This window comes from Phallusia mammillata, chromosome 6 (genome assembly GCF_965637545.1).
Source record: "Phallusia mammillata chromosome 6, kaPhaMamm4.hap1.1, whole genome shotgun sequence".
Taxonomy (NCBI): Eukaryota; Metazoa; Chordata; class Ascidiacea; order Phlebobranchia; family Ascidiidae; genus Phallusia; species Phallusia mammillata.
Window position 1 is genome coordinate 19,140,597 of NC_137257.1, and position 26,436 is coordinate 19,167,032.

The window sequence follows — 26,436 nt, forward strand, 5'->3', positions numbered from 1 at the left end:
TGGCGCGCGGCAATTTATACAATCAATCAATTTCAATCATTTTTGTTTGTTTCAGCCCCCAAGTATAATACATGAGTGTGTCATAACCGTTGTGGTCTGTATGAAGCCTTTAGGTCCGATCCTAATAAGTGAAGTCAAGTTTATAGTTTTACTTTATCTGTGTGTTTGGTTTTTAATATTTTTGAAATTTGGAAATGTTGCCTATACAAACAAACGTAAACAACAAAAAATTGTTGATTTGTTTAAACAAAAACGCAAAACGCAAAACGCTAGGTATGTTCATGTTTCAGCGATAGGCAGTATTCTTTTGTCTGCATTGGCACGGTCTTGTAATTACAACAACATCAGCAGTAACTTACTTCGTCGGTTGTATAAATAAAAACGCTGCAGGCGACCCGTAAATCACATCAATAAAACATCTCCTTACTCAAGTTTAACGAAATCATTACCTGTAGCTTTGTCGTTGACTTCTGTTGTGTTGAAACTGTAATAACAGCAACAACTACTTTATGGAAAAAAGAAGAATATTCAAAGATGAAAAGGATTTTCCTATTACTATATTTGTTGTTCGGTATACCCATAACAAGTAAGTAATTTTGTAGGCACATGTCGTGCTGATTATTTTGTAATAGTCGTTTTTGTTGAATCGACGTTACATAGATTACATTACGCTTGACAAAGAAATTTGATTACAACCTACTATCAATCTATTTAACCTGTGTTAAATTTACTTGAAAAAGTTCATTTTTTCGACCCACATAATGTTTGTCATGCCTATCGCCACGTTTTCATAATTTGTACGTCAAACAATACTACTTAGCTTTACAGTACCATACAGCAAAGTTTGTAAACTTATTTTGATGCTTATGCTGGAGTAAAATCAACCTCTCCGCCGCACTTGTGCATTTCAGAAAGTTGTGAGTTTTGTGACCCAGTGGATTGTAATAAGCTGTGCGAAACGGGGGAAGGAAACCTTGACCTTGAAACTTGCAAATGTGATTGTTATATTCTGATCGACGACATATTGATGCCAGGTAGGCGTTGCGTATTAGGCAATACTGATCTTATTATTGGATGTAGAAATGTAAACTCGTTACTTCGGAATTTGACCAGTTCTGTCGAAATTGCCCCACCACGCCGATAATCTTTTTGACTTTGACCCAAGTTCTAACAGGTAATGCTGGTAAACAATAAACACAATCCACTAACAAAGTATTTTGAAATGTTTGCATGAGCATTTTGATGAAAGCTGGAATCATGTTGTTGTCGTATTTTAAATCTATATTGTAATAGACTTCGTATCGTTGCAACATTTTACTTTGAGCCAACATAATTTGTTTTCAATATAAATTATATTTTTGTAATTGGATTGGATCAATTAGTTTTTACCTTTTAACGTTGAATCTGGTAAATCTGTTGAACTGTCATGTGCGTTTTTCCTGTTTTCACGTTTTGTTGCCCATAGGCACATTGTTGACATATTATGCTTAAGAGCTTTACCTAGGGGCGTTTAATTATTGAAATTCCTGTCGTTGCTCTTCGCAAACATTTCTACAACAAGTTCTGCCGTTTAATTCTGATATCTTATCACACCAGAAAGCCATTAGGTCGTCGATAAGCAATCAGCGGGCTGCAGTCATTGACTTGCGCGCTTTTTCTCTTACGATGACCATTTCTTTTAGAGCTTTTATTTCGCACGTTTTCGGTCGGCTAGTAATCACTTGTTTTCTGTGTCACCTACTAACCACGTCAGTGAGCAACAGACAGTCGTGCTCCTGACTTAATCTTTGACAGTTCCGCAATTACCTTTGTTTTCATATTAGGCTTTTCTGAAAAAGCCAGGTTGAGTTTAGACTTGAGAGTTTTGAGTTTAATGAACGAAGGTTTTTGGTAACCATTTGATTTAGATGCGACAGAACAGACAGTTCTATGCGTTTACTTTTTCGCTAATGTAGGTTCATTAGAACCGAAAAAAAACAAAGAGTTTTTTTCTTCTATAAGTTGCATGTTTTCATATAAAAGCATCGCACGTCACCGAAACCACTGTAAGGTGGGTACATCAGCTCATTCGGCAGATATCTCGTCACCAGCCACACTGATCCCTATTTGCAGCTGATATGATTTTTATTGAAGCACGTATGTGGGAATCGATTCAAGGCGGTTCTGTCGAGAAAGCTGTTACAATTGTCTTTAGACGCTGGGATGACCGTACTGCGGACGGATTAATCAGAATACCGTTTTACGTGACACCAGATATTGGTAAATGTTACAATTGAACATTTTTGTATGTATAAATCATTCTTTATTATTATAAGTTTATTAAAGTTATCACTGTGTGTAAATTTTTTAAGCAAATGATCACTATTGCAATCTGAAGGTCCGCCATTTAGGTGTAAATACAACAACACTGAACTGCAATCATATACCATTTTATAGGGACTCGATTAAACCATTAAAGCAGGGGTTCTTAACCAGCGGTACCGAGAACTGTTCCTAGGGGGGATGCTTGTATAAAAATTAAATTACAACAGTTTTGTTATTTAATCAATTACAGAAGGGGGTGCAAAAATTGGTTAGTGATTTGAAGCAGCAAGGAAAAAGGTTAAGATACACTGCACTAAAGAAAAAGATCAGTAAACCGAGCACAAAACATAAATTACGCCGATTCAAGCCTTGGAATATTTTAAGACAAAATTATTTTTTATTTTTTCAGAAATGAGTGAAAAGCACATGAATAGTATTATTGCTGGTCTTGGTGTACTTAACGCAGTGTCCTGTGTGAAATTCGAGCCGGCAACACCATACGATAGAAACGTAATTAAAATCTTCAAGGGTGTCGGGTGTTTGGCATCAGTTGGAATGCAAGGCGACACCCAAAAGGTGACAACAATCGAACTGTACATCTGAATTTGCTGTAACAAACCTTTTATTATTTTGCAATTGAAACTCAACAACCACAGCGCTTTTGTGCGTGTTAGATAGAGCTTACAAGATATCCTTATAAACTAGATACCAGTACCCGTTGTCATTATAACCAAATACCAGTACCCGTTGTTTTGTGCCCCCCCAAAAAAACTAGCGCATATTTTATCAATATAAGGGCATCAATATTTGCATAGTGTTTTGGTACCGGTTGTTGTATCAGGCATTGGCATTGATACAATATATTTACAGATGGTTTATGGATGTCTTATATAAATTATTGGTTGATAGATGTCTCTTAGTGATACTTGTCCAGGAGTGGGAATGGTTGAACACGAAGCTATGCACGCATTGGGAATTTGGCACGAACAATCCCGTCCAGACAGAGATGATTACGTAAAAATACTCGAAGAGAACATCATACCAGGTAATTGCATCATCTTAATACTGATTGAAATTTTTTTACACAATGTATTTTGGAAAACATGTCACATATCATAACGAAAAAGTCCGATACCCGAACATCATTTATGAACAAATAGAATTGAAATGCGGTGTAATAGTTTATTTTTTTGACATTTTTTTATTTAGTTTTTCAAAAACACTAAAACAACAACAGAAAAACGCCAACCAGAAAAACTTGTGTGTCTTGATTAATTGTCTGTAAATGAGAAAGGGGCAACCAAGAAGATTTAAAGCAAAACCGCTTTGTAACCTTTTCTGTGGTCATATCAATGTAGCACCAAACAAACTTTCTTAGTGCCTCTTAAAATTGTGCTGATTGGGAAGTACTAGCATATGTTTTAAACATCGGCGTAGTTGTAAAAATGTTAGTCCAGAAATATCCTCTGCCACAAAGAAACGTTTACAAGTGTGTGTAAAACAGCGTTTATTTTACAAATTGTTTTTCACTTCTTGCTTTGGTGCTTCGAGGTTTTTTTTAAGGTTTGGTTTGGGTGACCGCTAAGTAGTTTTAAGAGACCGCAAGTGTTTCATTTAAATACCAAAAATAGCCATATTTGCTTAAACGATTTATTTATTAGGCTACTGGCAAATTTTGGGAAACCGCTGGAGAAATTTGAAAACACCTTTAAACACCTAAAAGGCCCAAAACACCTTAAAAAAACACTGCTTCGTACCACCACACAGACACTGAAACCACTAAAAATGTCAAAATATTTTCCCAATATCAGGACAGGAGACGAATTTTTACAAGTTTTCTAAAGATCAAGTTGAGTCGTTCTCGTCGCCATATGACTTTGGATCTATCATGCATTACTATTCTACTACCTTTTCTAAGAACGGTGAACGGACCATCGAAAGGTGATATTCATCCACGAAAGAGTGAGTACCAGTAAACTATAACTATACATATATTTTGCCATGTCACGCAACAGTATTGCCCTTCCCATGAAGATCAAATTCAGATAAATGCAATGTATTCGTGCAACGGGAAACGAGGAATTCCGGAAACTAGTGATTGCTATCATCCACAGGATCGTGGTTTCAGTTACAGAGGAACCAAATCGAGAACGAAAAGCGGAAAAACCTGCCAAGCATGGGACTCGCCATCTCCCCATGAGCACAAATTGTAAGATAATGTTTGATTCTTAAAGATCATCGGAATCGAACCAACCTTATATTTTCGTATAGAATGGTGCATTATACTTATATGTGTATCTGACAATAACGACTTGGTACAAATGTAGACATTTTTCAGTAAGAACACATCGTATCAAATCAGTATGATATACTCTTATCGGAACGTTCCGGCAATTTTCACCACCATTCCGAAACTTCAATCTAAATTTTAACAAAGGCACGAAAATCAGACTAAAAAAAGTTACAAGGCTATAGGTAACAAAAACATCACTGAGACAAAAAAAATGTGGGGACTATCACCAGTATACGAAAATTATTCAGGTATTTTACTATAGATTGTTGACACAGCCGATAGCGTACATTCCGACTTATTTTCATTGTTTTCATGCGGGAAACCAAAAAAGTCATTAAAATCATTCCTTTACTTTAGCAAACCCGAATTGGTGACTGGAGGGGGATTGGAAAACAACTATTGCAGAAATGCGGATGCCAAAGCTGGAGGACCATGGTGCTATACCACAGATCCAGCCCAAATATTTGTACATCAAGATGTGTTATTTTCCGGTTTCAACTTACCATACACGCTTTGAACATTTTTCATATATAATGTGAGGCTCCCGATTCATGATTATTGCCACCAGCAATGAACGTAAGGATTTAGTGCCAATGGATTAGAAAACTCGATTTGGATTATTATTTAAGAAACTTTAAAAAATATTTTTCAAAATTGTTTGGGAGAGAGGAGGGTTTAGTTGAGAGCTTTTTGACGTGAACTGGTCCTATCTTGGTCAGCAAGAAAAATATTTTTGCTTTCCAGTACCCGCTCTCACTACACCACCGTCTGTTGAAGGAACATGGAACAACTGGGGAGAATATTCCGCGTGCAACAAACCATGCGGGAAAGGAATGAAAATGCGTATTCGTACTTGCACCACGTTTAGGTGTTCAACTGGAAAACCTTTCAATAGAGCAAGGTGTAATGGTCGCTGCACTGGTACGTTATGAAAATAAATGATTTCTCAGATAATTGCAAATAGCCTATGTAGTGACTTGTCTTATGTCCAGTCAGAGCAGATTTTCTATTTTTATCGTTATCACGTAGTAGCTGTAGCAGATATCGCCCAACTATTTTGTAACATAAAGATATTGTAAAGAAGAAAAAACAAGTTTTCAAGTTTCCCTTTAAAATCAGGCTGTATTGCAGTATAGCTGCCGACTTTATAGCGTGCAATTTCTTAAGGTTTTGTTTCAGACAAGACCTTTTGACTGAATACCATTTTGTATTTTAGCTGTGTGGAGCCAATATGGCCCTTGGTCAGGATGTTTTTGTAAGCAAGGAAAACAATTTCGTGTCCGTCGTTGTATTGGCGGTACAATATCCAAAGGAAAGTGCTCTGGACAAATTTTTAAAGCTAAAATTTGCTCTTGTTCTTCAGGTAAGCTGTATGGGTCAATAGTATGGTCAATTGTTTGTAATGACATGTATTGAGTGCGAAATATGTGCTTGTATGATCCAAATTGATTCATTCCTGTTAAACTCGAGTATGTTTTACGTCTATTTTGTCAAAAAAAAATTGATTGCGATCTTCTCATTTTTTTCGTGCCCTTTGTTTTTTTTCCCAACAGTTTTCGAATCCACACCGTGATTGAGTACTCTGATCGGGTATAACGTCAAGCGTCATCTGAATTTTAGGATTTCAAGCAATGTGTTAAGCTCAATGCAATGCATGCAACGAAATCAAATATTTATAAAAAATGATTTGAATTCATTATGAATCAAACTGTGCAACTTAGGGTCGATAGGAACATGGGGACCATGGGGAAGGTACTCTTCGTGCAACCAAATTTGTGGCGACGGACAGAAGATTAGGGTGAGGCAATGTTTATCAGACAAATGTCCAAATAGAAGACCTTTTCAACTAAGAAAATGTACAAATGGAGCTTGTCCTCCTGGTAAGCAACGACAAGTACATAATGCTAACGTGTTCAAAAGTTTCTCTGTTTGTTTAGTAAAACGTTTCAACTATTGATTTTCGGTACATTTTTGTTTTTTGATGTTTATCGTTTATTGACTTGTGCCGACACGTTGGAGAACTTGACATCGCCAATAAAAAGAGAAAATGATCATAACTTAACATCAAACACATAATTTACAAGTGTTTTAACAACTGCAATGCGTAAATGAAGTTAACTGTATTTCAGCAATTAAGTGGTCGCTGCACAGCTTGTGGTCTGGTTGTCATTGTAGTAAGGGCAGACGTTATCGCGTTCGCCAATGCAACGGAGGATTCAAGAACGAAGGCTGGTGCCTTGGAGAACCTTGGGAAAGTGAGGAATGTGTATGTAGTCTTGCTCAAGATGCTAAGAACTGATATTTCCAGGATGCTGATAATGATCACAAGTTGTGTGGAAAATTGATTGAATCAGTATTTGCAAACCGTCTTGCTATTTCATTTTGGAAATGTCATCATAAGCCATGTTTGTGGGTTTGATAATACAACTGTATGTTCGTTTACAACTGTATACGACTGTACTACTATTGTTTATCGTTCTAAAAAATTACACCGAAATATAGCACATTCCAATGTATTCATTCGCAAACGCAAAGAAATAGTTCTACCATAGGTTTTGAGCACGTGCTTACTTTCGTCTATGATGGCTTTTGGCGAATCAAGCTAAACATATCCTTGTGGGTAAGAGGTAATGCAATGTATTTTTTCTTGCGTCAATTAAAAGGTTTGCCTTTTGCATCAGTTTTGACTTTTGCGTGATAAAGTCCGAAATAACATTGCTCAAACCATTTTGTGTTGAGTCGGTATATCTGCGACCTTTAATAAGATCGCGAGCAAAGTTTTTATCTTTTCAGGGTTGTAAGTGGGCCCGAAATTTAAGACCGAACCCGGCCCCAACTCGGTCAGAACCCGCTCAGAATCCGGCCCGAACCCGTATCGTCTTAGTTGGAGCATCTGTTTACGCTGAAAGTTTGGTTGATAGGCCTATCATAAAGAAGACAAACACAACGTACAATAGTAGACAATGGATTAAAAAATACGTTTTAGGACTGTTGAGCATTAGGTTCTATCCAACAACAAGCTACTTTTTTACGGATTTTTACGGATACTTACGGATTTTTACGGATACTTTTTTACGGATACTTTTTTACGGATACAGAACGTGAAGTTAGGCCCGAATAAAGCCCGTTTGTTGCAAAAACCAAAGCCCGAACCCGCCGCGAACGGTAGAACTACTAACACTGCAATCTGGCTGGCCCCTGGTTGAAATTTGTTCGATAGGTGGCGCAACGGAGCATAGGCGTTTATGGTGCCATAAACCCAAATTGCTGAGTCAGCACCATAAACGCCTATGCTCCGTTGCGCCACCTATCAAACAAAATTCAACCAGGGGCCAGCCAGACTGCAGTGTTAGTAGTTCTACCGGCGCCATGTTGGTCCATGTACAAAACGAGAATAAAGACAAGCTTGGAGCATAATGAACAGGGTTTGTTTCTCGAAGTAGGGCGAGCGATAAACATGTTTTTTCCCTAGGCTCCTGTTGTTTCAGGTCGGTGCGGTGTATATCCGATGACTCAATAAGTGCGCACAATGGGCACCGCATCCTCCGATATTTTTCCGGAAACAATTGAGCACTGCATCAATGATGCCGATTACGCGCAGAACCAGCGTCGACACTTTAAAGCACCTTTCAGGCAGGAGAAGAGGTCGACAGAACTGATTTTTGAAGATGGTTAAAATACTAATTTTCTTCTCGATATTATGGAGTGTAGCACGTAAGTACGATTTAAAATTAAGCTTATATGTACTTAACCATATACAATGTATAAAATACAGCACTATATGCACCTAATGTTAGTACAAATGCTGTGTTCTAACTTAAAGAAGGTGAAGTGTCGTAAAATACCCTTGGGATTCTTTTGTCACCTTTGTAATCAGCATAAGGTTAATAATAAACCACACAACAGTTTTAACAAGGCTGCAAACAGGTCTAGGCAATAAAGGCCAAAAACTCTTCGGTAAAGTGATACAGCCTATATAGCTTATGATAAACTGGAAAACGCAAATAGTACACAGGTATGTCAGTATGTTATTTAAACAGGATTAAATTTTAGAAAGCTGCGAACCAATGGATTGCAATGCATCGTGCAAAACCGGAATTGGGAAAATGGAACCTAAAAGTTGCACATGCACTTGTTACACTCAAGTTGACGACTTTAGAATGCCAGGTTAGAACCTTTTTTCTTAGTTTCAAACACCAGTTCAAGAATTCCGAACAAATATCTACTAACGCTGCCTCTGGCTTAACGTTTTTCTTCTGCTATCCGACACTTTTTCCGATTGCAGAAAAGGTTTGGGATGCTCTTTCGACTGGAACTGGAGAAAAGGCCGTTACATCTTTTTTTGATCGGTGGGACGATGTTACTCCAAATAATTATGTTATAATTCCATTTTTCCTAGATCCAGAACTAGGTCAGTTCTTGTACATTTGCTTAAATCGAATTTCTTAACCTTTTGTACCTGCTTCGGAATTTCGAAAAAGTGGTTGGGCATTAAATTTGTTGGCTAACATTCGAATTTCTTCGTTAAACATCTGTTAGATATAGCTGAGCAATAAGTTTACTTAACAACAGTATGATGTATATTATATAAAACCCTGTGTGGCCTTTTCAAAATTTCTATAGAGGCCAGTTCTTCGCAACGAAGTGCAATTATCAATGGTCTTGGTGTCCTCAACGCTGTTACTTGTGTGAGGTTTCAGGCTGCTCGACCGGAGGACATAAACGTTATTAGATTTATTGCTGGTACTGGTTGTTGGTCATACGTTGGAAGGAATGGAGGCACACAGGAGGTAAAAATCAAGGAGTAAAACTAAAGTTTGCAATTGAATTGTTGGGGAAGCAAGTCAAGTAAATCGGAGTACAATAACGAATTTCACTCTATCAAATAATTATAACTCAAAACTGACAGAAAATGTACGAACGTAAGACCTCACTTCTGCTAAACAAAGACTGCTAAACACTTACAGGTTAAAGATAGAGCTTTGGCGCACATTTAAAAGTAAAATTCTGTAAAAAAGCTGACAGTTGATGCGCTATTACCGTTGGGTTAAGGTTTCATCATAAAAATACCGTTAAAACTTACTCAAAACGTAGACCCTTTAACCCTAAATTTAATTTATACCTATATCCCTGTGTATCTGCTAATTAAAATAACTGTGCCCCCCTTAACGATACCTATCGGTATTTAGCATACTTTCTGTGATGTGAGCTCTCACGTTATTAACTTTTTCATTTTTATCCTTTTTTTTCACGGGTTCGAACCCACCAGGACACTCCCAGGGACGAATCCCGATCAGGGTTTTTTATGTCTGTATATGGGTCAGGCGAGCCAGACCATTCGGCCAAGTCCATGCCCTCTCCCGTTATTAACTTTAGCCAAACTGACAAGAAAATCTACTAACTCCATCTCCCGTCGACAACACATTTGCTTAATTTTCAAGAAGGTGGCGTAGAGAGCCATCAAATTGGTATATCCCCAAAATGCAGACAGTTAAAGATTTTAAGGTTGGCATTAGAAAAAATTAAGAAAGCAACCCTAAAAAGTAAGATCCTTTTGTTAAATATTCAAAAACGGAAGTTATTTTTCAACGCATTCGCTTTTCACAATTATTAATTTAGCTCTTTGTGCCAGCTATCGAAATTTAGCCAAACGTGAGGCTGACTTAAGTTATAGTGTATGCTCTACCAAACTGTCTATGTAACCTATGTGGAGTCACACACTCCTTAACAAATTTACTTTAACTGTACTTTTTTAGAAGTAAATCTGCCAGTGAATTTTTAACAATACAAATTGAATAATAACAATAGGAAACTCCAAAAACAGGGCATTTTATTTTTTTCTCTCTAGACTTTTTGGTAAAAAGAGAATATGTCATCCAAAAAAAGGATGGACAGTAGGTCTACTATTTAATACGGCAAGTGATTATGAATGTAGCATTGCCGTTGGTTGAACCTTGATCCAAACGGAAAGAAATTATCTCATTTTACAAACAACATTTCGAGTAAATTATCTTTCATTGTTTTAATCAACTCAGATTTCTATTCCTTCTGGCTGTGCCACTCCAGGCATTGTTATTCATGAAGCTATGCATGCGTTGGGGATATTCCACGAACAATCCCGTCCAGATAGAGACAGATACGTTGAAATCTTCGAAGAAAATATAAAACCTGGTAATAATTCACGTTATGTTTATCATTAGTATCCTTAAAAAACGTTTCAAGTCTAGTTTCTTTGCTGACGATTTTACGTTTTTTCTAACAACCCCCGTATAATATATTGCTTTTGTATGATCGCACCTGTTATTAGTATCATTAAAAAAGGCAAAACTCTTTGCAAGCGCTACGTTTGTACATAAAGAGCTTTGGAAAAAAAATTTCGATCACGAACATAAAACGTTTTCGTGCACCTAAATGGGTCTTCAATGTTTTCACTGGATGTAGAAAATAATAAGTTTCTGCATGTCTAGTTCCAGCTTTGCTGGTGCCTTAACAATTTTTTTCAACACGTCCTCATATAAAACCTTGCTTGTCCCTAATCGCACTACGTTTGCTTTCAGGAAAAGAAAACAATTTCAGAATATTGTCGTTCGCTGAAGTAAACAGTTTTAATTCTCCATACGACATTAAGTCAATCATGCATTACGGATCAACTGACTTTTCCGCAAATGGTCAACCGACTATTTTGAGGTGTTTATCACATAAACAACGCTTATTACATTTTGACAAACCAGGAAGAATCTAATAGTCTTTTAAAAAGAATACCTATATTGTATACGACATTTAGAGACGGGCAAATAAGCCAAAAAACACAGAAATCATGTTGAGAATCAGCGGTAAAACAAATATAAAAACAAGTTTAAATTTAGCATCCGTCTAATGTTCTTACAAAACACTAGTAAAACCTATGATATAAAGGGCCTATAATGTTTATTGTAACAGAGTCGACGGCTCTGGATACACCAAACAACGCTTTAGCCCTTCTTTCGAAGATCAGGCACAAATCAATGCCATGCATTCCTGCAATGGTGTGCGGGGAATCCCAGAAACTACTGATTGCCTTCATCCACTTGATCATGGTTTTAGCTACAGAGGAACACTTTCGACAACAACTGGCGGATTAACTTGCAGAGCATGGAATGGAAATGGCTACAACATGTAACTTATATGTTTATTGAATGAAATAACAATATAGCTCGGCGGTTGTATAAGATCAAGTAAGCCTAAAATATTTTGCACCAGAGATGCACCGAATCGGCTTAATTATAGTTTCGGCCGGAACAGAACACTCGGCAACTTTTAATAAATTCGTCCGAATCACCTAAATCATTGATGACGGTATGCAAAGTAGTACGCGATGCGTTTTTTTCTCCAGGCAAACTGTGGCGTTACGCATCACAATATTTGTTTTTAATTATCATCTTAGTTTTGTTAGCTACGGTTGCCACCCTGCATATGAATGACTGACTGTTTTAATCTGAGATGGAAAAAGATAATGTTTTAAAAATCATAATACTTTGGAGTAATGTTGATTCTGACGTTGTTTGACAGATTATGTGGCACAAAAGAGACATGTTTTACACTTTAAATCAGTGTTCGCAAAAGATAAAAAGTGATCGATTTGGCCAAATACATTCGGCAAACTGAATGTTTGGTACATCACTAGTTTTTACCAAGTATTAAAAGCCCATAAAATTAGTCACTTTAAGCCTCTGCAAACCTAAAGTCATACAAACTTTGTCAGATCACCAGATTTGATTACTGGAGCCGGACTCGAAAACAACAACCATTGCCGAAATCCCGATTTAGACCCACTTGGACCATGGTGTTTTGTAATACATTCTACCATAGCTTGGCAATACTGCAACATTCCTGTTTGTAACAATGCAGGTAAATGTTCTTGTTTGATTTTCAGCTAATTAAGCACTTAAGCGTATTTAAAGATATAGTCGTTCTTCTTTACAAACTCTCATCAGACATATATTTTGACAAATACCGATAGTTGGTGAAGTAAGCACTAACAAATAAGTTACAAAATACATGGTAACTGGTAGGGTTTTAGGATTAAGTAATGTTTTACAATCAACTTGGGACCCGAGCCCAAAATTTAAATTCTAAGTTAATAATTTTTCTGCCCTACTATATCTGATGTGAGTTTTTATGATAGTATCTTTATCATACATTACCTGAATAAATTCTTGGCAAAATATTTGATATTTTTGGCGCATAATTAAAGACACATGATTGTGTTTTTGTTGCTTTTGGCTGCATCAAATTAGGAATGAAGTGTCTTTAACACAGTTTCGTTGTGTTTAAATTTCTAAGAGAACCCTTTCCATACGCTAAAGAAATACTTTAGTTATGTTTTATTGCTGTTGCATTTTTCTTTTGCATGTAGGGGGTCATGGCGACTCATGATGTTTTTGTATATTTGTTTTGTGCATTTTCTCAGTTTTCCATCAAAACAATTATGCATCCGAGTTTTTGTCAAAATGGACCATTATGCCATTGAGTTTTTAATGCGCTTTTGTGATTTGCAGTTCCTGAAATAAGCCTCATTCCACCAACTCAGCCACCAATGACACCGACACATCCACCGACAACAACCACAGCACCTCCACCAACCACAACAACAGAGCCACCACCGACAACAACAACACAGCCACAAACGACAACAACTGAAGAACCAACAACACAAACACTAACCCTTCCACCAACTACAACTGAGCAACCAACAACAACAGAGCAACCAACAACGACACCAACCGACCCACCAACAACTACACCAACCGAGTCACCAACAACCACACCACCTGAACCATCCACGTCGTTACCATCTGTTGAGGGTTCTTGGAACGAATGGGGAAATTATTCTTCGTGCAACAAACCTTGCGGAAATGGAAAGCAAATGCGAGTTAGAACTTGTTCCACCAATAGATGTTCAACCGGCAAACCCTTTCAAAGAACGACTTGCAACAATCAAGACTGTTCGACTGGTGAGACTAAAAATAGATTTTTTTTCAAATAAGTGGTTAATATTTACCTTCAATCATTGTTACTGGTAAATTTTGGAAGCAAATGTTCAGTGGCCGTCCCTTATTATTGTCACAAAGGTCCAAACATGCTCTATATACTGTATAATACCAAATAACGCAAATATATTTTTATTTGTTATCACTGTCATCAGTTTATAACTCAACATTTGTTCCTTAGCTGTTTGGGGACCGTATGGCGCATGGTCAGGCTGCCACTGCAACAAAGGAAAACGTTATGCAGTTCGTCAGTGTATTGGAGGTGTCGTAAACGAAGGGAGTTGCACTGGGAGACCATGGAAAACTGGGTCATGTAATTGTCCATCAGGTAGCACTTGAAAAATTGATTTTACGTACGGCAAAGGCCTTTCCCACGCTTTTATCCTCTTTTATAAAAAGATAGCCTGCATTCGATTTAAAAAAAAACGTGGTTTTCTTTTTAAGCCTTTTAAAAATCCCCTTTAAGAAAGCGTCTTTATTAGCATATCGGGCGAAAAAATTGTTTACGCCCCAAACATTATATTTCTGGCAAATTGCATCACACATAATCTGTTTGGTTTTTGCTTGCTAAATATGCATGCCGAAAAATTGAAGGTTACGTAAATATAACATAGGCCGACATTAGGATTGTATAATAACATTAATGAGTACTTCGTTATAGGTCCTTTGGGAACGTGGGATGTTTGGGGAAGTGACTCTTCGTGTCACAAAGAATGTGGAAACGGAAAGATGATGCGAGTTAGGACATGTTCCACTGACAGATGTCAAGGGAAACCTTTTCAAAAGAGAAACTGTATCAATAAAGTTTGTCCTGATGGTAAGTGGACATCAAGAGGATTGTGGCACCCTATCTCCACCAAAGTAGTTAATTTCGGCTTAGTTTAAACATATTCCATACTCTCCTTAATTGTTTGTACGTTTTTGTTTTGCTTACAACTTGTCTGCATGCAAAAATTATCTGTATTAAATTTATCTGTAATTAGCAATGTCTCTCGTTCACTAGGCCTAATGTATTATAAACCTGCGTGTGACAAAACGAACTTGTGTTGTAGGTGCGATGTGGTCACCTTTCAGTGAGTGGTCTGGCTGCCATTGCAGTAAAGGAAACAGCTTTAGTGTTCGTCGGTGCATTGGAGGAGTTATAACAGAAGGTGCATGCACCGGAAACCCTTGGAGAAGACAAACATGCACATGCAGTCCAGCAGCAAGCGCTGGAAAATAAACTATTATTTGGAAAATTCACATTGAGGCTGTACCAGAAAATGTTGTGCTAAACGTTCAATAGGAAAGTAATTGTTCATAAACATCGCCCTGTTTGGTTTGTTTCAAATTTTCTTTTTTCAAGTCTTTTTATTGTGATAATGTAATTGTAATTTATTATTCAGTAAACTATAGCACAAAAATGTTGTCCTTTATTATAGAAGTTTGAGAACACCCAGTTATGCAAAGTGTAGTACCCAAGCACAGTCGCGAATTGTCCTTTCAATATGGGCCAGAGTTTGGCAAAATGTCTATGTTTTTTCACAATGAGTTGTTAGCAAAATGTTTATGTTTTTTTCACAAAAAGTTGCATTACGCGCACTGAAAAATGCGGTTTGTTGTAAGAAACGACGAAGACAAAAAATCGGGACAAAGCAATAGCAAACACATAAGGTATTGAACCTAAGCACCCAACTGTGACACGCCTCGCCTCGGCTTCTTTATTATCCACTTGGCGATCGCTGATTTAAGCTCTGTATAAATTATTTCACTGCTGTGGTTATAACAATGGGAAACCAACAAACACTAATTTGATGATGTAGGCTCCTTTCTTCTTTTTTTTCACGGGTTTCTTACCCAAAACTCTTTCGGGGACGAATACATGGGTCTGGTGCCCTGGATCATTCGTCCAAGTTCCTGCCCATGATGCATGAAAGGTTACGAAAATTAGTTTTTGCTCTTAAAGATAAAACATTGCTTTTGTTCGAGACCAAGGAAAAACTACTGGTGTATGGCCTATGTACATGCAAACAAATTACAAATAATTACATGCGAACAAATCTTTTACAAGCAGGTTTATTTGAGAGCACCAATATATATTCGTTAAAGCGAGAAATTGCTTTATTTTTCTGTTTCTCGTAACAAACTCGCAAGTTGCCATGTGCGGTATTTAAAAGCAATTTCATTCCAACAAAGGCGCCGACTTAAACATGTTTGATTTCTTTTGCCAGCTGTAGTCTATATCCCTGATCTACCACCAAAAAACAACTTACAATATAACTCAGTACAGTACCGTTTGTTTATTATTTTTAAATAAAAAACAAAACTTTTGCACCCTGATTTGTTTTGTTTTTTTGCGCCATATCGACACTTAACACGCATCTATAGGCAACCAATCAGCGATCTTGGCGTGTTAAAGTCAATTCAGGTAGACTCATTTGTCTTGTGGTTTTGTGGCGAGCGGACGTGGGAATATCTACAAGGTAACTTCAAGTTTTATTTTATACTCTTTCACTAAGGAAGTTCTATGACTGCAATGTAAAGAAAGCTGTTATTTAAAGGGTCATGCTTACTATTTATCTACTTGATAATTCATACAAATACAGTTTGCTTAGCATATTTAAACTAAATCATATACATGTAGGCTAATACAAAATGCAGTGGATATATATTGAATACTTAGCATTTAAACAGCTATTTACAAATGACAACTTAGTAATACAAGCAAATATAAAGGCCAGAAACAACTGTTCACTACTGTGCAGTCGCAATACGCTCTAGGCATTGTAACGTCACAAACCTGACTGCGCTTTTGGAACTCAGCGTTGTTTGTGAAATCGGCAAAGCGCGTTTGTGCTTAGGGTTCGGTGGATCAATTGTTTTCTGGATTTTTGTGCAACATTTCAACTGTACTTAGTGTGTTACCTTATTTTCAGACACGAAAGACCTTTTATTCTACGACCTCGCCAAACTTCATACACCATGCATATTCTTCAACTTCAAATATTAATTTGTATGCATATGCAAACTGTTAGGCCTAACTAGGTTAACTGGCGCTAGGGTTGAGTGACCTATTCCTTGGCCGTGAGGGACTCGTGGAGGAAGTCTTTCTCGGTCGAAGAAAGGTCTAAGCCTTACAGAGTGCTACTATTGTCAGCAAGTTGGCGCTAGGGCTATACCTCGATTGGCACTCGTTAACTAGGGTTAGGCTAGGTAACATAGGTGGGGTACGTTTGAGATTTGCGCGCCACGTAGGGACTCTAGCTTAGATCGATTTCTAGTTAGGTGTGGCGCGTTGCTAAATGGCTGTAGCTAAAATAGGGTGCGCATAGAAACACGGCCTGGGCACGGCCTCCACCACATTGCATTGGCCGCGGTGCAGGCGGGACCTAGTACCGGACACCTCTACCCCCAATGATGACTCAGGCCCGTGAGCTGGAGGGGGCGGCATAGCATTTTGCCAGAAAAGTCCCGTGAGCCATCCTGTAGGGCGCAAACTGTTGCTAACTTTCCCAACCCTGCTATTGCGTAAAATGATGGGTCCTTGCGTGATGTTTTTGAGTTATACGCCTTAATTCGTCACTGTTCCCTTGTAAACAAACTCTTGCGCCTGTGTTAATTGTAAACTTAAGGAGGTTGTGGATTTTTTTCGGGTGACCAGCTTGTATTATTCATGTATGCACGCTCGTTTCTAAGTATTTTCTTTCAGAAAAGGCCGCGATATGAATATAAAGCATGTGATGTAACAGTTCCTATTATTAACTTGAAATTTCGCCGATCGAAAGTCCCAAATTTTCCTTTTTGCTGGTCAAACCCTTTTTGTGTGGATTTAGGCCTATTTGTTGCAAATACTTATTTCAGTTTCGTTTTCCTGCTTGACCCGATCATCCCGTCATTATGGGGCAATGACATTTTGGGTGGTTGTAAAACACGGCAGACTCACTTTCTACTTTTTTAGGCTAATTTGCAGCTGTTGTAAGCTGGACAGTTGGTTAAAGGCAGGCTTGCATTGTACACTTTACGTCGGGCACGCAGGGAAGATGGCGGTTCCAACGTTTTTTTCAGATCCTTAACGAAGCAGAAGATCGCGTTTCTGTCCAAGGTTAACGATTCCTACTGTTTTCATTGTTATTCTATTATAGTTTATAATGAACTGTTAACCAACGGCGCACTTTCTCCTGTCGAAATCTACTTATTCTATCCTCTCATTTCCAAATAAGCAGACCAGTTCTTGGGGAGTGTTGTGCCTTTTACATCAGCCGACAGGTTCTTCATGTTGTTGTGTATTTTTTTATCGTTCGTCGCTCGCTCGAACCTTGCGAACCTCCATCATCAAGTGTTAGAACGAGAAAAAGTGTAGTTGTCGGGTTTGCTGTTGTACCTTCCAAGTCGACTTCCCTCAAATTGTAAGTTTCTTGTTGTTGTTCTCGTTATTTCTAATCACTAATTTTGATTTTGTTTTTCAGTTTTGCCATCAAAATACTGTTTTTGTTTAAAACTTGTGAAGAAAAATGTAGAAACAGTCCTATACCAAATCATGCAATGTAATAAAGGATTTGCAAGGTAATTTCAAATTTGTGTTTCAACCAGGTTTTTTTTAAGGTTTGGTTTGGGTGACCGCTAAGTAGTTTTAGGAGACCGCAAGTGTTTCATTTAAATACCAAAAAATAGCAATTGTAGTTGCAAGTCCAAATTTTGGGAAACTGCTGGAGAAATTTGGGGGACCGTTTCGGCCTTAAAAAAACACTGGTTTCAACTAACTTCGTCTTTTTTCACAGGTTCAAACTTGTTCTGTTTTCGTTTTTCAGGTATTTATGTATTTCCACAGGATTAACCGATGGTTTTGTTTTTCAGAAATGTTTTTCACAAGCTATTTTGCTTGTTCCAATTTTATCCACAGTGCGCAGAAAACCTCTCAGCTTGGTTCGCCGTCTAGCTGTCTGTTTTATTACAAAACAGTTGTATCCGTTTTTAGTTGATGTTTCGAGAGAATAAAGTCATAACTTCTTGTTTCATGTTTAGTTTGACACCAAAAGTACTATATCGCTTCTATCTAATGACTACTATTATCTATGCCTTGATTCAATGTTAGACACAGATCTTTGACCGTTTGATATATTAAGTGCTTTAACGTGTAATAGGCTATTGTGGACCTTAAAGATGTTGTGACGCAGAATCACAAAAGGCGTAATATTAAAGACCTACCCAAACCAGAAATATTTGCAGTTACGAGAAGACTCGAGTCACACCTTTTTTTCTAAGACTTTGCTTGACTCGAGTCTCAGCTGTTAAAAGACTCGACTTGACTTAGACTCGTCACACCAGGAGACTTGATTTGACTCGGACGTGATATCCCACGTTGAGAATTGACATGAGACTAGAACCTCAGTTTTTTGGAAAATTTCTAAATCTATTCAAGTTCTCGAAACGGATTTTGTAGTTTTGGACTCAACACCATCAGCAGCAGGGCATCAATTCACGAATAAATGAGTGCCGGTGTTTCTCGTTTGCTTACGAAATTACTTTACGCATCAAAATAAAAAAGTCAAAATAATTTTGATTTTTTTTTCTGATTAGTGCAAATAGATACAGGGCAACACACAACATCATTAGCTAATAAACCAATACAAATTCAACAGAATTTTGACGAACACACGATAAAACAGCAAAAGCATAAGCAATTGTTTATTTGAATTAGATTTCAATCAACAAGAATGTATTCTGACAATTTTCGTTAAATACAATGGTATCTGGCCACTTTAAGATTGAAATGTACCTCATTGCAAAAATGCTATATCCTACTGCACTATCAACACGCTGAATTGCAGCTATAACTACATGCACAAGATCCGATTTGCCAAGCCTTGACAGTTCAGGCTCCCTCAGTTATAAATCCTCTTTGATCGGACCCTGCTTGTGATTGATGATTTAATGAGTGAGTGTATAACAAAAATTTAACAAATCTGTTTACTTAGGTGAGTCACAACAAAAATGTGAGTGTCATCTATATTGATCAAAACCTCTTTGACAAGGGAAAAGAGCACCGCAACATCACCTTGAACGCTCATTACTTGGTGTTTTTCAAAAAACCTGATAGATGCTTTTCCTTGCAATACAAGTATTTCCTGTGCGCGCAAGGTTAGTTCAGCGACGCTATCTACCATGTACACGGTTATTTGCTTCTTGACTTCACGCAGTCTAAGTGAAATGTCGAAACGTCTTCGTCGACAAGCTCCCCTATACTGTCTACTTTGTGCAGCGCCAAACCCAAGCTTGTCCTTGCGATTATAAAAGGTACTGATAACGATTTGATTAAATTCATTTGTGAATGCTGCCACAACGTCTTTATAGGCAACTTAAACCTTTCAACGAGTGAACAGCCAAAACTTCGACGCCACAAGACCGGACTTGGTGAACTAGGAAAAAAATATTCCAGCCTAAAGCTAAAACGCAAAATTATTTGCGGCAGAATTTTGTTTGCCTTATTGGCACAATTAATCGGGTTTGTAATTCCAGCAATTGCGGGATTGTTAAAAGAAAATGAGAAATTGAAAAAGTTTCAAAACTCGCCCAGGTCAATCCTAGAGTTCTAATAACCCTGCAAGAATCAAAACCCATACAGTTAGCTCAGATTGAAGAAAGAAAAAACGTGATCTGGATAAAGCTATGAACCCAACAGTTAACGGGCCTGGGAAGCTGGAGTCGAAAGTAAAACTGTACAACTAAGCGATTCAACGATAATGCTTTTACAATGACACAATAATTTACCAATCGCCAATAAAAATTTCGATTCTGTGGGAGTAAAACACGAAAACAAAGAAAGTTTTTGAAATGGACAAGAAGAAGTAGGAGATTGTCAAGCACATCATCGCCTCTGAACCAATGAATTTTAAGCTAAAAGCTGGGCGAATTGTGCGTTTGGTACAAGGAAGTTCCAATGTCGCCTTTGAACCAGTTGTGAACGGTGAAACGGTCGAAAGGAGAAACTAATAACATCGAAGACCTGGCCACGACATCCTTCGCAAGATAGTCAAGACGGGAATATCGTTCATGTTTAACAAATACTTGTAACCAAATATAAGTGATTTATATGTTGTTTCAAGTATTTGCTACATATAATTGACGTTTTTTTCGAAATTCGCCTTGGTTGTACCAATAAAAAACAACACTGGAAAAAACCTTGGGCGTTGCAAACAGACCGCGGAAAGGAATTTGTCAACCGGGGACTACTAGACCACCACATCGAGTTCTTTACTACATTTAACGACAAAACGAAAACGCCGTTGTGACCAGCTTTAAGAACAGTTACCACCAGTGCATACGAACCATTCCAGCGTCTTTTACTCACGAGGAGATATGTCCTAACTTATACTGAGAACCCTCAACCCTACAAGTGTTTAAGTTTAAGGTTGGATCGTCGGTTCCACTTTCTGTGACACGAAATAAGTCAGGGGAACTTTCTACGACGAAGAAATGCAGTTGGTTCCAAAGGAAACCTTTCAGATCGAAAAGGTACTTAAAAGACGAAAAAGGCTGGGTGTGAACCAAATTCATACTAGAATGATTTTAATTCGTGAATCAATGCCGAGAACGTCATCCGCATCATCACCCATGTGGAAAGCTTGATGACAGAATTCTTAAGATCAGTTCAATTGAACCAGTTGGTCCGTGATTTCCGTTTTGCGGTGGTAATAGGTTTCATAGGCTTCGGCGTTTTCCTAAATCGGAAGGCGGTAAGCTTCAGGTGCGAATACGGTTTTGAATTTAAGTTGAGCACGATCCTATCTACTGCAACATCTTCCGTCATATTTTATATACGATCGTTGATGATGCACGCGTCGTTTTCTTCGCATGTGGCCCAGTTTACGACCAGAGTCCTGTAGGACTCGCCGGTAATTGCCTTCTCCGGGTTTTGATTATACTAAAACGTACAGCGAGGACAGATACAAGTTTGTACAATTCTTCATAATCCAAAAATAACCCCCGACCGAGTTTCACAGACAAAGTCTCAATGCTCATTTGGTCCTGTGCATTGAGCTTGACACGGATGCACGTGCAAAGATCTCCCTGCTTTTACTTCGCTGTCCATCCCGGGGTAAAGTTTCGATGCTTGCACGTGTGCCTGTAGTGGTCATTGCTTGGGTGTTTTTGTTGTCATGCCTAGGAATGTGTTTTACGACGTCGATTGGTGTGGGTTTTATAGCGTGCGTTCGGATGGTAAAACAGGGAGAAAAAAATGAGTGTAGCAAAACGTATATGAGGAGGGAGTGTAAAAGAATCTGCATCTCAAAGAACAAAATTTGATTTGTTTTTTATTATCTTTTTTTATTCCGAATTCCTGAACATTGTTATGCAACAAACTTCGTATTTGGGTAAAATTCATTTTTGAAATGAGAGCACTGTTATAGCGACAATAGTTTTTAACAAAGACCCATCACCACCTTACTATTTTGTACACACGAGCATTTACCCGATTAGGACTTTGCGATAATACACGTATTGTAAGTTCCGGTAAACGCTCCTCGGTTATAGCGCGGAACGTCACATGAGAAGAGAATTGAAACGCGATTTCTAAAGGCTTCCAACAACCAGACCACACAGATAGATATTTTGCTGATCTTATTAGGCAAACTCTTTGAATGCAGGACAAAGAGGACGGTATAAGACGATGGAAAACAATAGAAAACTGTTTCTGCATAAAGCATGACATTAACACACTGTGCTTTAAATGCAGAAATACAGCACAAATCTTACCAACTGTTGTGGTAACCGGAGAGAGTAAATAGCACGGGTATTCAACTCGCAGCAATTACTGGTACACACCTAAACATACAATAACATATATCACCAAAATGCGCTTTTTTGGGCGACAGTGCAGGAACAAGTCACGCTTCACGTGATGAATTAACAGCGAAACTGCGTAAACAAAATGCAAATTAAGCAAATTGTCTGAACCCTACTACACGTACAATACAACCATTACAAAGCGAAATGACATTTTAGGTCATTGCAGTAAAGTTCGCATTCATTATAATAATTCACATTTTTGAGTCATTAAATATTTCATCATAATAATTCACACTTTTGAGTCATAAAAACATAAGTAAAAAGTGACATTAATCGTCAACGCGACAAACAACGGCTTTTCTAGATCAACGAAAATAACTAATCCATGTTGCGTTATCGCACAAAAGTGGCAGTCGATTATTACTTCACGCAACGCAATAGATTACAAGTTGTAGAGAGGAAAAGCGGGAATCAATAGAAATCGGCAATTACTGGCAAATAAGATGTAACATACCACCCTTCCCTACAATGTACGAATCCAAGGAGTACAGTTAAAAGACAACACGCAAATATCGGCAGTAATTACTAACAGAAAGAAAACGCAACTAATCACGCATCGCGTCGTCTCGGCATAGCAAGCACAGTTTGCAATTGGGCATTTCTAGGCACCAGTGAGATTCTTGACGACCACCTGACACACTACTCCCTTCCTGTCAGGAAGCACATCGGTCACGCGACCCAAAAGCCATTTGCTTCTAGGATGATCATGATCCGCTACAAGCACAACGACACCGACTGCGAAAATGGAATGTCCATTTGTCCACTTCGATCTGGGCATTAGCGTCGACACATACTCGCGCAACCATCGCCACCGAAATTGGTCGGCCAAGTATTGTACTCGACGCCAACGCTTACGATGGTGGGTTCTTACCCGTAAACAGTCCAGGCACATTCGGCGCTGCACGTTGCAGCAGTAGGTGATTTTGTGTAAGGGGCTCCTCATCCTTCGAATCGAACGTCACGGGAACCAAGGGACGAGAATTCGGGTAGCTCCGACCTTCAACATCAAAGTCATCAGTTTCGTATTGAAAAAGGTCTTCTCTGAAAGCAGGGCGTTGAGAATTTTTCGCACCCAGCGTATCATTCGCTCCCAAGCCCCACCATGTGGCTGGCAATGGGAGGATTGAAGCTCCACGCAATCTCACATTGTTGCAGATATTTGTAGATCTGCCTTTGATTCCACTTGCTCCGTTCTTCGCGCAGGATGCGCTCGGCTCCAACAAAGTTTGTGCCGTTGTCGCTAAGGATTTGGTCTGGCCGTCTTCGAAGAGCGATGAAATGTCGGAAAGCTCCAATAAACGAGTCCGTCGACAATGAATGCGCAATTTCGACAAACGGCCCTGGTGAAAAAACGTCCCTGCTTCCCAAGGAAAGGTCCAAAGTAGTCGACACCCACCACTGGAAACGGTGTCTTATTAACGTGCAGTCTCACAGCAGAAAAGTCTGCCATCATCTGTTTGCCCAGGACCCATTTCTTCGTCGACAGGAAAGACACTTTTCAAGAACACGACGAACTGCTACTCCTCCGTTGATGATGAAGTAGTGTCTAAGAGACGACCACGTGTGTCCCATTCCAGCATGGCCAACCACGTCATGCTGCTGCGTTATCACCAGGTCTGTAAACCGATAGTCGTAGAGAAGAATTATCGGATGTTTCGCATCAAAGTCGACACATGCACGTTCGAGCCTTCCACCAACTGTCTTGACTCCATCGACAAGAATTGGATTAAGCTTTCCAAGAGCCCTCGTTTTCTGTGGTAGACGAGCGGCTTCGCCTTTGGCTCTTGACATCGTTGCGATAATGTGTGGGAAACTTCGTCTCTATACATATTTTACGATCTCAAGCTCGGCAGCTTTGAGTTCGACAACGGTCAGTGACCGAGTACGTTGTTTCATATTTGGCAGGAAACCTCCTTGACATCAACATCGACTTGAATCTGGGCCACCAGCTCACGGCTCTTTTCAGCCAATTGAGTGATGAGTATTTGGCAATGAGTCAAACCGTAGCGGATTTTTCTGGCGACCAGAAGTCTGTACAGGAGGGCCAAGTATCTTCTTGCTCCCAGAGAAACTAAGGTCCATTAAACCATTGGCTGGACCTAAGGAATTTATTCACGCTGAGTCCACGTGACGCCTCATGGGCTGGATTTACCTTGGAGCTGACGTGTTTCCATTGACTTTGCCGGGAAACATCCTCGATTTTGGCCAAGCAATTTGCAACAAACACTGGAAAGCGCTTATTGCAGCTGCGATTACTTTCGATTACCGCAGTTAATGTCCAGTACACAGATTGGCATTCGTCCGGTTGCAGCTCCTTTATCACAAGTTGATCCAACTTGCCTAAGTTTCGGAGTCTTCATCGGAAAGCACGTCGTCCTTCCAAGCTGCTTTCAGCAGAGATCTCTTTGCATCGTTTTGGCCACCACAGTCACAAGCGCTGCTAGGCCAAGACGATCATATAAGAAACTTACCACCGACAGGTTTGACCTTCTGGTGTAGGTTGTAGGCTGCTTTACATCGATATTGAAACCGAACTCGCCTGACGAAACGTTCCATCGAACTCCAAGTACCCTCTCGCACGAGGAATCATCCACGTCCAGCTCCTTCACTGATTTAGCCCGTACCTTTTCATCAATGGACGCGAAAACTCGCTCACTGTTGCTAAGCCACTTGGTTAGCCGAAATCCCTTCTTCTTGAAAAGTGTGAAAACACCTTTGACCAACTGAACTGCTTCTGCTTCAGTCGAAACACACTTTAAGCAGTCGTCAACGTAGAAATTCTTTTTAACAGTCTCGACAACTTTATTAGGATATTCGATTCGCAAATCATCAGCGCTTTGCACAGGAAGGGAAAGAAGTCGCTCCGAACAAATGAACAAGAATCTTGTGTGCAGTGGGCTTCTTCGGCACTTTGTCATTAGGCCACCACAAGAACCGAAGTGCATCGCAACCTTTCGGCTTCACACATATCTGATAAAACATGGCCTTCACATCGGACACAAAAGCTACCTTTTCCATAGGCGACCTTGAAAGGACTCCGACTTACGAATCGGTCAGATCCGGACCCTGGACTAAAACATTATTCAACGACTGATCGCGGTATTTGGCGGCACAGTCAAAAACCACCGGGCTTGTTTGGATTTCTAAAAGGGTGGATTTTTTGTGTGCATTTCTTGTGTAGTTTTTAGTGTTGCGCCTTATGCCCTGTCATTCTTGGTTTAAATTTGTTTCCGGTTAAAACCCTTAAGTTTATATGTAACGTCAGTTTTTCAAACTGACAGAGATAATTTAATTTTGTTGCATGGTAGAAATATACATTTACTTAAAAAACACAATCTGTACTATGGGTGAACTGGGTGCGAAAATTGGATTGATGTTACAAATTATTTAAGAATTTGTCGTTCAACTGGTGTAATGCTAAAACAAAATACTAGTTGTTTTTGTCAAAAACTTTTTGCTAATGTTTCGTCCACCAGATCGGTAGGGCTTCATCAGAGCAATGAATTGTGTATTACGAGCAACAAGCGAAAAAGCGCAAGAACAGCGGGATACGATAAAAATAATTACATAATAACAAAGGCCATCCGCAACCTGGTGGACGAAACGCTTGTTCATGATTTTCAATTGTTAGAAATTAACTCGTTTATACTGCACGTTTGAATTTGCTCAGTTTGTATGTTGCCTCACTTTAATTAAAAGTTTATTGAAGCTGGATTCCTGGACAACAATTATATGGGCATCACATAAGTTTGTTACAATCCAATGCAAGATTTTATACAACTGTTCTGTCCGTGTTTTAGTAAAAAAATCGTAAAAGCTTTCGATGTTTCTTGTTTACATGCATAGCCTACTTACTTACACTTCAAAATGAATGTCAGGATACACGACAAGATACAGCATCTTTGTCGAATGAACGAACACGAAAGCAGACAGAATTTAGACAAAATACTGATGCAACAGCAAGAAGATAGTTTAAAGCAATTG

The 26,436-nt window shown here is 38.8% G+C and overlaps 3 protein-coding genes across 6 annotated transcripts; 2 read left to right on the plus strand and 1 right to left on the minus strand.

The window, feature by feature from the left end:
- The first annotated feature begins 407 nt into the window (after positions 1–407).
- On the plus strand, positions 408–7,277 carry LOC145231936 (zinc metalloproteinase nas-13-like). Of its 4 annotated transcripts, none has more exons than XM_080096400.1 (8): positions 425–586; positions 912–1,034; positions 2,113–2,259; positions 2,714–2,880; positions 3,214–3,349; positions 4,116–4,266; positions 4,339–4,845; positions 4,955–5,146. In XM_080096400.1, exons 1-6 carry the CDS (start codon positions 535–537, stop codon positions 4,247–4,249), a joined length of 759 nt encoding a protein of 252 aa, XP_079952526.1. In that variant the 5' UTR covers positions 425–534; the 3' UTR covers positions 4,250–4,266; positions 4,339–4,845; positions 4,955–5,146. The 4 variants fall into 4 exon arrangements, with proteins under 4 accessions (XP_079952528.1, XP_079952526.1, XP_079952527.1 ...); XM_080096401.1 differs by having other exon boundaries at positions 4,419–4,845; XM_080096402.1 differs by lacking the exons at positions 4,116–4,266; positions 4,339–4,845; positions 4,955–5,146 and adding an exon at positions 3,966–4,109 and having other exon boundaries at positions 408–586.
- Positions 7,278–7,923: 646 nt separating this feature from the next.
- Positions 7,924–15,326, plus strand: LOC145231932 (uncharacterized). The gene is made up of 12 exons (XM_080096395.1): positions 7,924–8,311; positions 8,651–8,764; positions 8,883–9,008; positions 9,221–9,387; positions 10,633–10,768; positions 11,155–11,284; positions 11,537–11,752; positions 12,339–12,484; positions 13,135–13,590; positions 13,808–13,954; positions 14,288–14,443; positions 14,679–15,326. Exons 1-12 carry the CDS (start codon positions 8,266–8,268, stop codon positions 14,846–14,848), a joined length of 2,010 nt encoding a protein of 669 aa, XP_079952521.1. The 5' UTR covers positions 7,924–8,265; the 3' UTR covers positions 14,849–15,326.
- Positions 15,327–24,842: 9,516 nt separating this feature from the next.
- LOC145234446 (uncharacterized) lies at positions 24,843–25,370 on the minus strand. Its single transcript, XM_080099176.1, has one exon. It carries the CDS (start codon positions 25,368–25,370, stop codon positions 24,843–24,845), a length of 528 nt encoding a protein of 175 aa, XP_079955302.1.
- Positions 25,371–26,436: the final 1,066 nt, after the last annotated feature.

Coding starts and splice junctions, on each gene's coding strand:
- LOC145231932 (XM_080096395.1), top strand. CDS start 8,266: ATGGTTAAAATACTAATTTTCTTCTCGATATTATGGAGTGTAGCAC. Junction 8,765..8,882: donor TGACGACTTTAGAATGCCAG/GTTAGAACCTTT, acceptor TTCCGATTGCAG/AAAAGGTTTGGGATGCTCTT. Junction 9,388..10,632: donor GGAATGGAGGCACACAGGAG/GTAAAAATCAAG, acceptor TAATCAACTCAG/ATTTCTATTCCTTCTGGCTG.
- LOC145231936 (XM_080096400.1), top strand. CDS start 535: ATGAAAAGGATTTTCCTATTACTATATTTGTTGTTCGGTATACCCATA. Junction 587..911: donor GTTCGGTATACCCATAACAA/GTAAGTAATTTT, acceptor TGTGCATTTCAG/AAAGTTGTGAGTTTTGTGAC. Junction 2,881..3,213: donor TGCAAGGCGACACCCAAAAG/GTGACAACAATC, acceptor ATTGGTTGATAG/ATGTCTCTTAGTGATACTTG.
- LOC145234446 (XM_080099176.1), bottom strand. CDS start 25,370: ATGACAAAGTGCCGAAGAAGCCCACTGCACACAAGATTCTTGTTCATT.